Source organism: Denticeps clupeoides, chromosome 15 (genome assembly GCF_900700375.1).
Source record: "Denticeps clupeoides chromosome 15, fDenClu1.1, whole genome shotgun sequence".
In the NCBI taxonomy this organism is placed as follows: domain Eukaryota; kingdom Metazoa; phylum Chordata; class Actinopteri; order Clupeiformes; family Denticipitidae; genus Denticeps; species Denticeps clupeoides.
Window position 1 is genome coordinate 20,380,484 of NC_041721.1, and position 17,660 is coordinate 20,398,143.

General features: G+C 41.5%; 1 protein-coding gene across 4 annotated transcripts in view; it reads left to right on the forward strand.

The window, feature by feature from the left end:
* Positions 1 to 1,815: 1,815 nt before the first annotated feature.
* obsl1a (obscurin like cytoskeletal adaptor 1a) overlaps positions 1,816 to 17,660 on the forward strand; it is a 35,274-nt gene continuing 19,429 nt past the window's right edge. Inside the window, exons 1-14 of one of the 4 annotated variants that reach the window (XM_028954960.1) lie at positions 1,816 to 2,210; positions 2,945 to 4,108; positions 5,804 to 6,073; positions 6,283 to 6,543; positions 6,643 to 6,948; positions 7,485 to 7,751; positions 7,917 to 8,192; positions 8,539 to 8,814; positions 9,015 to 9,290; positions 9,716 to 9,988; positions 10,383 to 10,658; positions 10,820 to 11,095; positions 11,192 to 11,467; positions 17,236 to 17,511. In XM_028954960.1, coding sequence (XP_028810793.1) covers positions 3,016 to 4,108; positions 5,804 to 6,073; positions 6,283 to 6,543; positions 6,643 to 6,948; positions 7,485 to 7,751; positions 7,917 to 8,192; positions 8,539 to 8,814; positions 9,015 to 9,290; positions 9,716 to 9,988; positions 10,383 to 10,658; positions 10,820 to 11,095; positions 11,192 to 11,467; positions 17,236 to 17,511 — 4,402 coding nt within the window. In that variant the 5' untranslated portion in view covers positions 1,816 to 2,210; positions 2,945 to 3,015. The remainder of the gene's footprint in view (positions 2,211 to 2,944; positions 4,109 to 5,803; positions 6,074 to 6,282; positions 6,544 to 6,642; positions 6,949 to 7,484; positions 7,752 to 7,916; positions 8,193 to 8,538; positions 8,815 to 9,014; positions 9,291 to 9,715; positions 9,989 to 10,382; positions 10,659 to 10,819; positions 11,096 to 11,191; positions 11,468 to 17,235; positions 17,512 to 17,660) is intronic. The other 3 variants (XM_028954963.1, XM_028954961.1, XM_028954962.1) reach the window with 3 other exon arrangements.

A 17,660-nucleotide genomic window follows, 5' to 3' on the forward strand; every position in this document is an offset into this window, starting at 1 on the left:
CTGGAGCAACTTAGGGTTAAGTGTCTTGCTCAGGGAAACAATTGTAGTAAGTGGGATTTGAACCTTGGTCTTCTGGTTCATAGGCGAGTGTGTTACCCACTAGGCTATTACCACCCCAAGTGGCTATCTAGAGTTATAATGTAGTCAGCCAGTTTATGTCACCTGAAGATAAAATGTACAAGGAAAATAGCAACGAACCTAGGACAGAACCTTGTGGAACACCAAACTCTACTTTACTAAGTAAAGACGAATCACCCTTGATGTCCACAAACTGATACCAATCGGTCAGATATGATCTGATCAATAGTGTGAAATGCTGCACTCAGGTCAAGCAGGACAAGCAGCGAGATGTGTCCCTGATCAGAGCAGGTCATTAACCACTTTAACCAGCGCTGTCTCAGTGCTATGATCAGGTCTGAATCCCGATTGATATAATTCATGGATATTGTTGCTGTCTAGGTACGCGCTCAGCTGCTGGGCTATGACTTTTTCTAAAATTCTTTAAACAGAAGGTTGGATTTCGGTCTATAATTCAATAGCTGACTTGCGATCAAGAACTTGAACGAACTTGGTACGTGGCCGGTGCTAAGCGACGAGTTAATACATTTAAGGATAGGATTTAGAATATTGGGTGCTGCTTGTTTAAGGAAACATGTAGGAAGCAGTTCCAATGCGTAAGTAGGGTGGTAGTGGCCTAGTGGGTTAGACACTCGCCTATGAACCAGAAGACCCGGGTTCGAATCCCACTTACTACCATTGTGTCCCTGAGCAAGACACTTAACCCTAAATTGCTCCAGGGGGACTGTCCCTGTAACTACTGATTGTAAGTCGCTCTGGATAAGGGCGTCTGATAAATGCTGTAAATGTAAATGTAAATGTAAGTACATTGATTTGGGGATGAGATTACGAATTCATGCTCTTTAAGAATGTTGACACCAATCGGCTAATCGGTGGTCAGCTGGTCAGATTATTTTCCAAAGTAATGTCGACGGAGCTGTTTGTTATGCATTTAATCTTATCTCTATTTGTAACAATTTTAGTATTAAAGAAATTCATAAAACCGTCGCTGCAATGATAATATTGAATGATAGTATCCGTTTCTGTTTTAGTTCTGGTTAGTTTGACTACAGAGTTAAACTGGAATCTGGTATTATTTTTGTTCTTGTCTATTAACAAGGTGAGAGATATGTTGATCAAGTTGCACTAAGAGCCTTCCTATAGTTAAAGAGGCTCTCCTTCCATGCTATTCGGAATACATTCTATTTACTTCAGCGCCATTTACGTTATAATTTCTGGGCGGTCTTCTTAAGCGAGCGCATGAGATCACTATACCAAGGTATTACATTTTTGTCTCTTATTATCTTCCTTTTGAGGAGGAGCAAGATTATCTAACATACTCTGCAGTGTTAATTCTTGGTTGAGTTCAGCGGGGTCTGACTGTGAGCTGATCAGCGTTGATAAATCTGGTAAGAAACCTCTGTGCTGTACTTGATGTAATTTCTTAACACCTTTCTTAACAGTGGTCTGCTGTCTCTACGGGGTCATGCTAGCTTTGCTCTGGAATTGATCAGCTGTCACTCTTCAGATAAACCCAAGCTGTTATCCAAGGCTGGTGCTATAGGAGACACCAGTGTGCAATTTATGGTTTTAGGAAAAAGGCCTCCACTAAGGCCTTAATCTATATTTAGCACCTGCAGACCATTGAGTGAAGTGTCTCTCACTATCTTTCCTCTTCTGTCATTGAGGCCCACATTATTTTTAGCACATATAGAGGGGGGTTGTGAAAAGTAGGGGTGTGGAAAGCAGCAGCTGCGAAAGCATTTATGGGCCCACTACTCCATCAGCAAAACCACTCAAGTAAGGAGTGACAGAGAAATTAAGAGCAGCATGCACTGAGCTCCTAGTCTCAGCAGTCACAGGGACACGGATATACAGGCAGGACATGTACTAACAGAGAAAGGGCATTAACAGCATACAGGACAACTGCTGGCCAGTTCAACCCACTGAAGACAATAAGACAAGAGGACAAAGGAGAGCATCATTTCTGACTAGGATCCTTAATCTGAGGAAGATCAGCCATTTGACGGCCACCAAACGTGGTAATACTAGGCTCAAGGATCAGTGTAGATTTTGGAAAAAGGGGCAATTTGCTTTAAACCCCAAGAGTAACCAGAGAAGAATCTGTTTGCTGCTCAGTCTCAATCTCTGGGGTAAGTTTAGTCCATTAGTTTAATTTGGATTTCCCTTACACATTTACTACTAGAGTGTTCTAGTAGTGAGAAAACCCTGTTCATGTAAAAATTAAACCAATGTTTTGGCCATTGGCTGTGCTATAGTTGAGCATTACATTTAAACATTTAATGTGCTTATGAGGATAAAACAAAATTGAGTCAACAAAATTAACACAGTGATTTCACATTTACCAACTCTCACTGGAATCTGTGCATTTATTTTGTCATTATGTAATTCATTTTGTGGCAAAGAATGTATTTTGTTAATAGAAATAAGCACTTGGCGACACATAGAACACTGGACATGTATATTCTTAAGCACAGCTGTCTGACATGTCAGGGATTTCTATTGTTTTACTCATGGTTACTGACACATCTTTATTTGGACTGACTATTTCAAAGGCCTTCCATTTGAGCTACAGCAACAGCTGTGGAGACTGAGCAGAGCCAACAACATTGGTTTGATTTCTTGGCTGCAGCAACAACTGTTTTTATCTGGTTTCTCTGTGAATATATCAGCTTAATGCCATCAGTGCAATTAAGCTGATATATGTGTCATTATTAATAATGTATTATTATACATTATTCATGCAAGGCTTAGTTACATCCAACGCAATATCTAATTTGTGAAAAATATTATAAAATGTAACTTAAAATATTGAAAAAAAGGATATATTGTGTCATCAACACTAAAAGATATATTTTTTGCTCAGGATGAAATGAGGTAACAGACAGCATTCCAGACATCTGAGCCATTCAGAAAGGACATAACTAAAAAAATAAAATGGATGTGTTTGGAGGTGCCCCACGAGTCCTCAGCTACCCTCGTCCTGTGGTTGTTCAGAGTGGCATGGATGCCCTACTCCAGTGCAAAATTGGGGGAGACCCCCGACCAGATGTGTTCTGGGAGCGGAAGAATGAGCCAATACTTTCAGAGGGACGTTACCAGGTCTACCAGGAAGGAAATGCCTATCTCCTCTCAATATCACATGTGACCACAGAAGACAGTGGTCAGTACATTTGCAAGGCCAAAAACAGTGTTGGAGAAACATATGCTGCTGCCACTCTGAAAGTGGAGGATAAAACACAGGAGGTTCTGGTACTGCCACCAGCACACCAATTACCTTCAAAAGAGCCCCAGGGAATGTTGGAGCCACAAGTCCAGCAGGAGTCTGACATGGTGTTGCATGAGAACCCAAACAAGCCCCGATTTCTCATCAAACCCCTTTCTCTGCGTGTAGACCGGGGAGAGGACGCTGCCTTCTCCTGTAAGCTGTGGGGGCAGCCGCTCCCAGAGGTGGTCTGGGGGAAAGATGGAAAAAGGCTTAATGAAATCTATGAAAGTGCCCACTATCACGTGGGGCAGCAGGATGGGGGCTGGTTCCAGCTCAAGATCTACAGGACAAGAGCACCTGATGGAGGAGTCTACACCTGCAAGGCAATAAATGCACACGGTGAAGCAGTCACTGGCGCGGTGCTCCTTGTGGAACCTGTTCCAGAAATTCACGATGAAAGCCTCCAAAATGGTTACACAAATGGAAATTGGTCATGGTCCAATTGCAAGGACCGACGCAGAATGGCCAAACCTAGCAAAGAGCCACAGCTAAATGTAGCCAAAGCAAAAAAATTTGCAGTGTCAGAGGGGAAGCATGCTAAATTTCGATGCTATGTAACTGGAAAGCCCAAGCCAGAGATTGTGTGGAAGAAGGATGGAATTCCGATAAAAGCTGGAAGAAGGCACATGCTGTTTGAGGATCGTGAGGGCTACTACACACTGAAGGTGTTATACTGTAAACAACAGGATGCAGGCCTTTACATCTGTGCTGCTTCCAATGCACTTGGTGACACTTTGAGTGCAGTGCACCTTTCTGTCAAAGGTAGGGTTAATAAATGCACACATTTTTTGTTAAGTCATTCGGTATGCTCAGAATGCTTCAGTTAAAGTAGTGTTAATGCAATGTGTCTCTATAGCAGAGATTGTGTCGTTGATGTTGATGTCTGCTGACACACCCTGTTTTCAAGTCATATTAGGAGTGTAGAGATCAGAGTGAAGCAGGAGATGTACAACAACAACCAGTGGAGGGTTTTGATATATGCGACATGAGGAGTTGCCCAAGGTGGTGGGGGCAGCATCACTGTCAGGAGCGTCATCTAACCAGCTCACAAAATAAACCACTAAAGTTAGCTCAGCAGGCCGCAATACCCATATAGTTCAAAAATGCTTACAGCCAGTAAATTTGTTTTAAATTTTTATGTGGTTACGATCTCTGTGCCCTCCCAACATCCTATTAGAAATGGTATAGAATGGTAAGAGTTGCCTGTCTGGCCCAACACTGTTTTCACATGGGAACTGTGCATTGGATTGATGAATGGGACTTTCATACAAAAACATATATATATAAAGTACTACAGTTTAAAAGCTCTGGGCCACTGATAACAGGATGCGTAGAAATAGTATCAACTAATACCTTTCTGGCCTACAACATTTTTCACTGTAACATTGATCTGGGAACTTTGCTCATGTTCACATAGATTTATGATGAATATGGACATTTGCATGTAAAATAATTAGTATTGCAGCATGCTGAGCAGTATTTAAGGTGTAACAGACAATTTGAATAAGGAGCTGCAAATAGCATCCTTTTGTGTACTCTAAATTCTATCACACCCATATATACGGGACATGAATGCGAGGATGGGTGTTAATACTGGAATGCAAAATTAACACAGATGGAAAATGGACAAGAAAAGTCCATAGCTCCATATATGTTTACCTGTTTAAATTCAGTATGGTTCTGAATATGGTTTTACAATAAAATGTCAATATAAAATATGCCAAAATTCTTAATATGTTTCTGTGTGTGTGGAGGGGGAAGTTGGGCGCCTCCCCTAGATGTCCAGAATGCCTGCAACCTCCTCTCAATTTGAATTATGGCTGACAAATATTTGCACCCAGGCTGGTTGGGTAGTTAGTTTCTCTTATTCAACATACAGAAAACTTTCAAGCAGCCTGATCTTCTTTATTTCTGTTAATGTCTGTATTTTTGTATAATGCCAGAGAAATCAGGGCCTCAATCTGTTCTTCCTGATATGAATTCTCCACTATTACGAAGATTAAGTTTATGGTACTTCAGTGAATATTTTAGATATGCTGCAGCTTTGTGTATGCTAGAGCACTGGTTGGCCTCTGGGGCAGTGGTGGCCGAGCGGTAAAGGAAATGGTCCTCTATTCGGAAGTTTGTCGGTTCGGGTCCCGATCTTTGGCACCATTCCCACACACTGCTCACCAAGGGTGATGGGTTAAAGCAGAGGATAAAGCACTTTTTGTGTGCACTGTGTGCTGTGCTGGGATTCACAATGTCAATCACTTCACTTTCACTTTATAAATGGCCCATGTTTACTTGATTCTGATTTAACATGATTAAACTCTTGATGCAGTGAGGTGGGATGCTATGTAAATTGATAAAAGAAAATCTCTTCAAACCTCATTTAGGTCACTGTGACTCAGGGACTGAACAAAGTTTTCAGATAAATGTAAGTCATTTACAAATTCTCAAATGATTTATATGCAGGTGCGCAGGTGCAATTCATACAGGGCCTTCAAGATGTGGAGGTGAAAGAGAGAGACATGGCAGTGCTTGAGTGTGAGGTCCCAGAAGAGCGCATATCCACCACCTGGTACTTGGAGGACCAAAAACTCCAGCCTGACAGCAAGTATAGAATGGAGCAGAAGGGCACCAGACGAAGGCTTACCATTCATGACGTGGGTGCAGATGACGATGGAGTCTATCTCTGTGAGATGCCTGATGGAGGGAGAAGTATTGCAGAGTTGGCTGTCAAAGGTAAATATGGTGTCCATCCCTTTCTTTTACTATTTTTATGTCAGAATCTGACCCAACAGAAAAAAAGAGAACAGAGAAGCAACACTGACTGAAGAATGGTTGTGATAAACATATAAGCCTTACATATTTTAAAGTAGTATTTACCATTTTAAGAACAGAACACAGTTACAGGATTTTTTCATCTGGTCCCACTCTGCATGTTTTTGTAGGCACAATTGTCCAAAAGATGCCACGGAAGCTGGAGGTACTGGAGGGGGAAAATGCTGCCTTCTGTGTGGAATTGGAAGAGGAGGACATAGATGTGCACTGGTTCAAAGATGGATTACTCTTGCACGAGAGCCACCAGACCATTATTAAATACTTTGGCAAGATGCACATCCTTGTCTTTGTCAACACTTCATACCAGGACTCAGGCACTATCACCCTGGTTGCAGGAAGGTCCAAGACTAGTTGTCGCCTCAGGGTAAAAGGTCAGGAAGTGTCTTTCAAAATGACTAATTTATGTTGAATGTTGAAAAATTCCTTTGTAGGAGCGGGACAAATTATCATCTTGTGCTTTTTCCCATCAGCTGCTAGGCATTGTCCTCCAGCATGTCCAGTTGGGGTGAAGATGAGCTCAGACACAATTAACGGAGTGGTCCTTTCCTGGGACCCATCACCAAATCTGCAGACCACCACTAAATTGGTGTACTTACTAGAGAGGCAAGAGGTTGGATCACAGGAGTGGCAAAAGTGCATGCGTACAGAGATGGCGACTACAGTGGAGGTTGTAGGTGATAGTGTTCCATATGAGGGCAACTATCGCTTCCGCATCTGCTGCATCAATAAATATGGCCACAGCGGGCATGTGGAGTTCCCTAAAGTGGTCCATCTGGGTGAGTATCTGGCGCCTATTGTAAAAATCTACAATATGTTTTAAATATCAAAGAATTTTTATGGTTATATTTAACCACAACAGCTGTGCATTGTCAAGAATTCTGGACACTGTAATGAAAATTGCTGGTTACAAAAGAAAGTGGATAATACAATTGAATGCTAATTTTGGACAAGATATATATTTTATATATATATTCACCCATTTTAACAACCCTTCCATTAACTATTTGTTTGGATGAAATACTACATCTAACTATCATTTAAGTGTTTTGATGTTCACAGAATTCTTCATTACATGTGTGCTTGGATAACCAATCTCAATTCACCAGTATTAGTTGAAACCTTGTTTTAGTTGTATTAGTTAACCCATACAGAAGGATTGGCATGCACAGAGCTTTCTTCATAAAATGGCAGGAAAGCATGAAGGTTGTTTTATGCTTTAGTGTGTTTAGAGTGTCCTACTCACACTGTAATGAGGGATTTGTCCCAGCAAAGGGAGCATGCAATGTATTTCTGAACTTGCCTAATTCTTCAGTACCAGGACCCAAGATCAAAACCTCGCTGAAGAATGCAATGGTGTCTCCTGGTGATGATGCACTTTTCTCCATTGAGCTTTCCACCTCCATGATTGGAAATTGGTTCCTGAACAGCACCCAGCTCAAGGATAGTGAGAGCTTGTCCATCAGCCACTCTAAGAACCAGCATTCCCTGATCATCCGCAATGTGAGCGAGATTTACAATGGAGCAGAGATTACCTTCATTGCCAATGGAGTTAGAGACTCTGCTATGCTTCAGGTGGAAGGTGAAAGGAACTTATTTACAGATTTGTGTTTTACTGCATTTGAATTAGTCCAAAAAAATAATGTTGGAAAATTATCTAGTCCAGGCTTGACAAACAAACGTGTTTTTTTGCATGTGGTACTAGCCTAAATAAACAGATTAAATTTATATATATATACTTTTTCAGCTCATGAAGTGAAGTTTACTCCCCTTGCAACAATGGAGGCCAATAAAAAAGTGGAGGTTGGAGATCCTATAGTACTGTATTGTGAGGTATCAAACCCATTGGCCAAAGTACATTGGTTCAAGAATGGGGTGGAGCTGCAGAGAAAAGATGGCTTGAATATCCAATCAGAGGGAAACATGAGGAGGATTGTTATCCAATCAGCTGAAGTCTTACACTCTGGAGCGTACACTTGCCAAGCAAGGGGTGATACCATTACATTTTCTGTTGATGTTGAAGGTAAATTAAATACAATACCCAGGACTGAAATAATAGCATTTGAATAAGTAGTAAATGACGATCGGTGATCATATTTCACTAAATTTTGTAGCTCTTTTATTGTTCTGTCTCGGTTTTAGAGTTTAATCTTCCAATGTTTCTAGTCTCCAGCTAATTTGGTTTGAATTCCTTGCTAATTACTTGATGAATGTTCTCTTGGTTCAGTTTTAATTATCTCATCATCAGTGCAGAACTTACAGACAGCCCTGATTTATAACATTTCCAAATCATATTTTGACAATTTTGTTTTGTTTTTTGTTTAGTGTTTAACATACTGTCTACCCTCTGATTGACCAAATATATGTAGCTCCTCAAGCATTGTTCTCAGCTCTACCAGAAGAAGAGAAGAGGAAGTCTGTGGAAGTGGGCGATCCCATTATTCTCCACTGTGATGTATCACATCCCAACACTGAGGTTTGCTGGTTTAAGGATGGGGTGCCTATCTACCCTCAGAGTGACACAGATGTACACTCAGAAGGGAAAACCAGGACACTTGTCATCCATTCAGCTGACTTCTGTCACACTGGAGTTTATACTTGCCAAACGGCTGATGACGTTCTTTCGTTCCAGGTGTACATCACAGGTGATGTAAAAGCTTTTCATGTAATTTTTCCTACTTATGTTATCACTCTTTGGAAGTATATAAATTATATCTCATATTACTGTTTTTCTGGTTGACCAAAGAAAATGACAATTTTCAATTAACATTAACTCATCCTTCTTACACTGATTCAGCTTTAGTCTCCAGTTTTCTAAAACATTGTTTTGGTGGATGATAATCAGGCCCACCTGTGAGCTTCACACAGATTCCAGAGGAAGAGCGACAGAAGACTGCCATGGAGCTGGATCCAGTGGTGCTGCACTGTGAGGTGTCCAGGATGGATGCAACTGTGCAATGGATGAAGAATGGTGTCGAGATACAGATGGGTGAAAACATAACTGTGCAGGCAGAGGGCAAGATGCAGAGACTCATTATCCGAGCTGCAGAACTGCAGGATGCGGGAACATACACCTGCATAGCAGGAGAGAACAGAGCAGAGTTTACAGTCAACATCAGAGGTACAAAATACATATCTAAACACAATAGTTCTTAATGTAGTTAAATCACAACGACTATATTTACGTTCACTAGGACACCAACTTATAAATACAATGATTGTAAAAGTGTGATTTTGTTCAACTTGTGATGGACTTTTCAGGGAGTGATCATTCCCTCATAGTTAATGGACAGGTAGATCCAAAGCATTTGCAGGTGCATGACAAAACTGAAAGGGATGTCATGAAAGATATTATGGTGTAGTATTTTATGTAGTGTTCAGTTGTGCATTGCAAGAAGTGCAGTTCGGGTTACTTTGTAGACTTCTCTGAGAATGAGGGAGCTGTCACACATACTCATACTTTACAGTATTTGATCTTTTGCTCATAAATGATTTTAAAGGATTTTTTTAAACATCAGTTAATTGTACCCCATTCCCCTGATGAAGAACCTCCGGTCATGATTGTGGACCCAAAAGAGGATGTGCACCTGGACAGGCACGTGTTGGAAGAGATCGTGTTAAGCTGTGAGCTGTCCCGCTCCAGTGGAACTGCACACTGGTACAAAGATGGCCTGAGAATCAAAGAGAGTGAGAACATCAGGATGAGTTGTGAAGGTCCATATCGCAGGCTCACCATCCTCTGTAGCAATAAAGAGGATTCTGGGGAATATGTGTGTGAGACAGCTGGTGATTCGGTTTTCTTCCAGCTCACAATCACAGGTATGGGTCCATGCACAAAGATGATAATGAATACTACTGTGGGGTTCCTAATTATTAGTTGGGGCAGTGGTGGCCTAGTGTGTAAGGAAGCGGACCCATAATTGGAAGGTTGTGAGTTCCAATCCCAAACCAGACAAGGCACAACTGAGCACAGTACCATCCCCACACCCTGCTCCCACTGCTTACTACATGAACAACATTTATTTCTTATATAGCCCAAAATCACATACAGTATGTCTCAATGGGTTTTTGACAGGCCCTACAGTTGATACCCCCCACTTGACCTTTCCGCACACAAGGAAAAACTCCTCTAAAAAACTTTGACAGAAAAAAATAAAGGAAGAAACCTTTGACCACACTGCCATAAGTAAATGTTCTGTGGTTTTTGTTCTAGAGCCTCTGGTGTATATTCTGTCGCCAACTGAAAGTGAGGTGGAAGTGGTGGTCTGCACATCTGAATATGTGGAACTGGCCTGTGAAATTTCACATGCTGAAGCAGAGGTGTTCTGGTTCCGGGATGGAGTGGAAGTAGATGAAGATGAGGGGCTGGCTTTGGAGGTTGATGGATCACACCGTAGGCTTGTCATACCCTGTGCCAGCATGCAGGACAGTGGAGAGTACATCTGTGAAACTGCTAACAGTTCCATTCTCTTCCTGCTGACAGTGGAAGGTAAGAATTTGTGTGTGGAAAGTGCAGCTGATATAGAAATGACGTTGAAGATATTATTTACCACAGCATTTACCATTATAAACAGATTGAGTGTTTTAAGTATCAATGGTTAGACAGAATAATAGTAGAAATAAGAGACATTAAAATTATATTTATTTCAGAACCCCCAGTGAAATTGTTGCGCAGTAGTGAGATGCAGAGTGATGTAGAAAAGTTCTCAGGAGAACCCATAGTGCTGGAGTGCAAGGTATCCCGTCCTAATGCTCAGGTTTGCTGGATGAAAGACACAGAAGAAGTGCAACAAAGCAGCAACATTACAATCACAGAGGATGGCCTCATCCGTAGGCTAACCATACACTGTGCAGAACTGAAGGATTCTGGGAAGTATACCTGTGATGCCAAACATGAGGCAATTGATTTCCCAGTGAAAATTGCTGGTAAGCACAGCCACATATACATTGTATAGTTATATATATATAGTTATACACACACACACGGACACAATGAGAAATGTTGTGTTTATCTTTATATAGAGCTTCCTGTAAAAATCCTGAGGAAAGCAGACACGAAGAGAGAGTACACATGTATGGTCTCTGATGACATTGTGTTGGAGTGTGAGCTGTCAAGGGCTAATGGCAAAGGAGTCTGGTACAAAGATGGTGTTGCGATACAGGAAAATGAGCGCTTCTGTCTGGAGGAAGAACAAAGCTTCCGGTCCCTTGTTCTCATCTGTGCAGAGCTGGAAGATTCAGGGGAATATGTCCTAGATGTGCAAGATGACACCATTAAGTTCATTGTTACAGTGCAAGGTACTTTTAAATCCATATGTATACATTTACCATGTGTACTGTATATCAAATCATCAAGTAATTATCAAGTTAACACACAATCATTAATAATTATACATTTCTCTTAATATAATTTTAACCATACTTTTGGTGTAAAAATGTGCACTGTTACAAAACCAGTGTTTGTCAATTTTTAGTAAAATACAGAAGCATTACAAATATTTCTGTCTAACAGAAATTACAGTCTAGTTAATTAATCAATAGTTTAAATGCAGTAAAAATAGAATATAGTTAGAACTAGGCAATAAAACAATGTTGCAATATAACTATAGAAAAGCAGCTACATTAATGTCCTCCTGTAATCAACAAGTTATAAATTACACATGTAATCCCAACATAAAGATAAACATAAAGATTGTAACGTCCTGCCACCCCTTACCCACAAGCTATTTCCTTTTCCCTGTCTTCTAAGCTCTAATGATCCTCATGCGTATCCCATTATACATAATTAGTATTAGTACTATTTAAACCTCACATTTCTTCCTTCTATTGTTTTGTCACTTGTCTCATGTACAAACCCATGTATGTCTGTGTGTACTATTTCCTATTTTTGTTCAGGCTTAAACCCTGCTGGCAACATGGATACAAACTAACTTATAAATGTCCCTCTAGTCAAGAGCGTCTGCTTCTTCCTATACTTTTGGCTGCTCCTATTAGGGGTCGCCACGGATGTCTGAACACACATCTGCCGTTTGTGGCTTCATGTTGTAACAGGTTTGATTCATTTAACGGAGGAAACTCTAAAGAAATCTAATATATGGAGAAATCTAAATCCACATTCAGATCAAAAGCGGCACGCACTGCGCTTGCCACATGGCTCAGCATAAAAAAAAAATATGTGTGGTTTTCTAAACTCCAGCTAAGACGATAATGTCGTGTTGTAGATCTTTTTTTTATTTCAACACCCTTAGTACCTACCAATTCTTAATCAAATTTATATTTGGCACTTTATCATGTACATTGTCACTGTCACGTCCCTGTCTAGAGGTCAGGAAAGATGACAATAAACGAGGGGAATGTGTGCAGTGGGAAGACACAGATATCAGGCCCAAGTGAAATATTGGGCTTTTATTTGCAATGAGTAGTGAACAACCAACCAAACCTAAAGTGCTATATACAACAACTACACAACAATTCACAGGAGGACAACACACCATGAAAGGAGAGACAATGCAAATACACAACAAAGCCACAACTAACCACACTAATCACTAACACACAACAAAGGCTTACCTTATCTGTAATTCTAACACAATCCAAAACTCCAACTCTCTCCGTTCTGGCTCCACAACATTGAGGCTGGAATGGTGGCTGGAATGGTCCTTGTTTTAGTTCTCTGCCCTGTGCGTTGATTGGCTGCCAGTTGACAAGGGAATTGGTGGGCGGAACCGTAATCCAAATCTCCTCCCGAGCAGACAGCCTAAAAGAGAACACGCACAACACAGAGCACCCCAAGCCATTCTACAGCCTAAAGGACGTAACAACCCCCCACCAAAAAAAAAAAAAAGAAAAATCCCATTTTTTTTCTCCTTAAACAATTGTAACCCAAATGGGCACGTGATAAGTTATCCACCAAAATATTGTCCAGTCCCCTCTTATAGCGGATCCCTAAGGCAAACAACAACAACAACATTTATTTCTTATATTTCTTATAGGGCTTTGACAAGCCCTACAGTTGACACCCCCCACACTTGACCCTTCTGCACACAAGGAAAAACTCCACACAAAAAAAAACTCTAGGAGAGCGATAAAAAAGAAAGGAAGAAACCTTGGGAAGGAGTGATACAGAGAGGGACCCCCTTCCAGGGTAGAGTGAGCCTGCAAATGGTGTCAGTGCAGGGTTGGGGATGATATAATAGTAAACCTCACAGTAGTAAGGGTAGTAGTAGCCTAGTGGATAACACACTCGCCTATGAACCAGAAGACCCAGGTTCAAATCCCGCTTACTACCATTGTGTCCCTTAAGACACTTAACCCTAAGTTGCTCCAGGGGTCACTGTCCCTGTAACTACTGATTGTAAGTCGCTCTGGATAAGGGCGTCTGATAAATGCTGTAAATGTAAATGTAAGTGAAGGATCTAGGTGTCATCATTGATGCAGGTCTCTCATTCAATTCGCACATAGATAATGTCACTAGGATAGCATTCTTTCACCTTAGAAATATTGCGAAAATAAGAAATATAATTTCAATGCATGATGCAGAAAAGTGCATTTATTACATCAGTGCATTTATTACATCAAGGTTAGATTACTGCAATGCATTATTGTCTGGATGCTCTAGTAGGTGCATGAGTAAACTCCAGCTAGAACAGAATGCTGCAGCCAGAGTTTTAACCAGAACCAGGAAATTTGACCACATCACCCGTCTTACAATCACTGCACTGGTTACCCATCAAATTTAGGATTGACTACAAAATCCTATTTTTAACCTATAAAGCTCTAAATGGTCTCGCCCCACAGTACCTGAGTGAACTTTTGGTCCCCCCCACTTCAATACTTGGTGAGATAGAAAGGCTATCCAGGGTAATTGTGTAGTCAGCCAGTCTATGCCTGGCTGCTTGAGGCCCAAGTACAAGCGCTTCTGTCTTGTCAGGGTTTAACAGGAGAAAGTTGGTGAGCATCCACTGTCTAATGTCCTTCAGACAATTCTCTATATTGTTCAGCTGCTGCCTCTGATCTGGCAATGCTGACAGATACAGCTGTGTGTCGTCAGCGTAGCAATGAAAGCTAATACCGTGTTTGCGGATGACGTTGCCTAAAGGTAACATGTATAGAGAAAAAAAGTAACGGACCTAGGACAGAACCTTGTGGAACACCAAACTCTACTTTACTATGTGAAGACGAAACACCATTGATGTCCACAAACTGATATCGGTTGGTCAAATATGATCTGAACCATTCAAGGGCTATTCCCTTAATCCCAATAACATTCTCTAATCTGGCAAGGAGAATAGCGTGATCAATAGTGTCAAACGCTGCACTCAGATCAAGCAGGACAAGCAGCGAGATGCATCCCTGATCAGAGGCCAACAGCAGGTCATTAACCACTTTAACCAGCGCTGTCTCATTGCTATGATTGTTACAGTCTAGGTATGCGCTCGTCTATTAGATTATTTTCCATGGCAATATCGGCGGAGCTATTTGTTGTGCTTTTAATCTTCTCTCTATTCGCGACAATTTTAGTATTAAAGAAATTCATAAAATCATCGCTACTATGATGATATTGAGTGGTAGTATCCGTTTCTGTCTTATTCCTGGTTAGTTTGGCTATAGTTTTAAACAGGAATCCGGGATTATTTTTGTTTTTGTCTATTAACGAGGACAGATACGTTGATCGAGCCGCACTAAGAGCCTTCTTATAGTTAAGTAGGCTCTCCTTCCAAGCTATTCGGAATATGTTTAATTTACTTTGATGCCATTTGCGTTCTAATTTCCGGGCGGTCTTCTTAAGCCAGCGTGTGTGATCATTATACCAAGGAATTAAGTTTTTATCTCTTACTATCTTCCTTTTGAGGGGAGCGACTATATTTAACGTACTACGCAGTGTTAATTCTAGACATTTGGTCGTTTGGTCAAGTTCAGCGGGGTCTGACGGTGAGTTTATCAGCGTTGATAAATCTGGTAAGGTATTAATAAACCTCTGTGCCATACTTGATGTAATTGTCCGTTTGTCTCTATAACGAGGGGGATTGAGTTTGTTGTGTCTGAGACATATTTTAAAAGCGATGAGGAAATGATCTGAGATCATTTCAGATTGCGGAAGAGTAACTATATCTTCTATATTTAACACAAGATCGAGCGTGTGACCACCTTCGTGAGTAGGTCCTGTTATATGCAAATACAATGACCAGTGAAGAATGCGTCATCCTGGAGAGAAACACCAGAGGGTTAAGATCTGTGAACACAACTGGAACAGTAGTCGACCCGATGTAAACTTCAAAATATTGAAGTGCCAATAGTAGTGCCAGTGCCTCCTTCTCAATAGTGCTATAGTTTAGCTGATGTTTCAGAAACTTTCACGAGAAGTAGCAGACGAGGTGATCAATTCCTTCAGCATCCTCTTGCAATAGTACTGCACCAGCTCTGGTGGCACTTGCATCTACCTCCAGTTTAAAAGGTTTCTGAAAATCTGGCCCATCTGGCCCCGCGAGCAAACTTAACAAACGTGACCCGATCATCTTTTCGAAGACCCCGGAAAGGCTGCCGATACGCTTCCGGTACGAGTTCATAGGCGTTCAAAATAGCAGTTTTCACCACTCCATAATCTAAGCTCTGGTCTACAGTCAGCGCAGAATACACATCCTGTGCTTTCCCTGTCAACACGCACTGCAATAACAAAGTCCAAACATTAACCGGCTACTTTAATGTGAGGGCAACACGTTCAAAGTGATTAAAATACTTCTCAACTTCCCATTCATTAAATGGTGGCACCTTACAAATATTACGCGCAACATCAAAATGATTACCAGGCTGTTGTATGTTTTCCAGTTCTTCCGAATTCTGGCGAACCTCCTGGAGAACTGAATGCGGAACCACTGAGTGGTACCGCAGGTTGTGGGTCGACCCCAGTACGCACAGCTAGTTCCAGCTCCAGCTTTCGTAAGGCAAAGTTGCGTTCCTCCCGATCATGCTGAAACTCGTGAACACGCTCATTTTCCTGCGAGTCCTGCTCTAACTTTTTCAAATCCAGCTCCTGCTGTATTTCCAATTTCCTCTGCTGAATTTCCTTCTCCATTTCCTTTTCCTTAAATGCATGAATGTCCCGCTCCGAATGTAATTTTGCCGCTTCTAATTGGAGTACATGTTCCTGTAAGATGTACTCACGGATCTTAAGCTCGGTCTCTGTGTCACTCGTGGCCGAGGCCGAAGTGGACCGTAAGACCGGATCTGACGATGCAGCAAGAATACATCTTTCCACTAGACCCGTTTTCACCGCACGAAACATCGTCGCTGGACAACACAATGGAGAAATAGGCAGCTATCTGAAGCAACTGTTCCTTTGTACAGCGTGACAATAAATTCTCCGAAGGACTCTGAAGAAACTTCTCCAGCACAGACAGTGTACCTTCCATACTGGAGTACAGCACTCAACTCACTCACCTAGAAATACAAATACAGAGCACAAGCTTCACTCTACTGCACACCCCCAAATGTCGGAACGGCTCTCACCCAAAACTTCCAGTCACCTACTTACCCAACCAAACCTCTAACTCTCCTAGTCTTCAAAGCTTACCAATGGCAGGCGACTTTAAACTTCAGACTGAAGTAGCAGCCTGACCGTGTACCTACCCCCGGAGTCACTTCAAAAATAAGAAAGGAAAAATAACAAACAGTGCCACGAAGGAAGGTCTGCAAGCAGAACCAGCTACGGCACTCTACTGACTGGAGTTCGGGCTACCACTGCACGTTCTGAAACTAACACTCAGGCAGAAAATGGACAGTCAGCCACAAATTGCCACAATAGCCATTCTACGGCCTAAATGACGTAACAGTCAAAAAGCACCTAACAAATAGAACAGTGCTCAGGGCCCCAGGTGAGGCAAGAGTGGCAAGGAAAAAACTCCTTCAAACAGGAACAAAACCTTGAGGAAAGCCTAGACCTTCTAGTATGTGTAAGAAACCTGGCTGCAGAGTTTGTACAAGATTAAGTTTATTTAATGAAGCAGCAGAGCAACCAGAGAACTGACCCTCATTTTCCCATTAAAGAAACAGTCCATTTTCTTTACCAGAGCCTCCAGTAAAGATCCTGGGAAACTCGGGTGACCCAGACTATGAGGAGATGGTGGCTGGGGATGATCTCATCCTTGCAGTGGAAGTTTCCAGAGCAAATGCGCCAGTTGAGTGGTATTGCAATGACCAGCATCTAGTGATGGACTCACGGACATGCATTGAGAGTTATGGCACTCTCAGAAGGCTCATTATATCTTGCATTAAGCCTTCCGATTCAGGAAAGTATACCTGCAATGCAGTCGATGACAAAATGATGACAGTCATAAAAATCAAAGGTAAAACATATCCTATAAACTGTTCTGCATCAGCATGGTCTGTAACAGTATAATTATTCTCCCACCCACCAGGTTATTTTCAGTCCTTTTCTAGTTTTAAACTTTTCTAGTTGATAAAATTTTACCTTTACCAAACCTACTTAAATGAT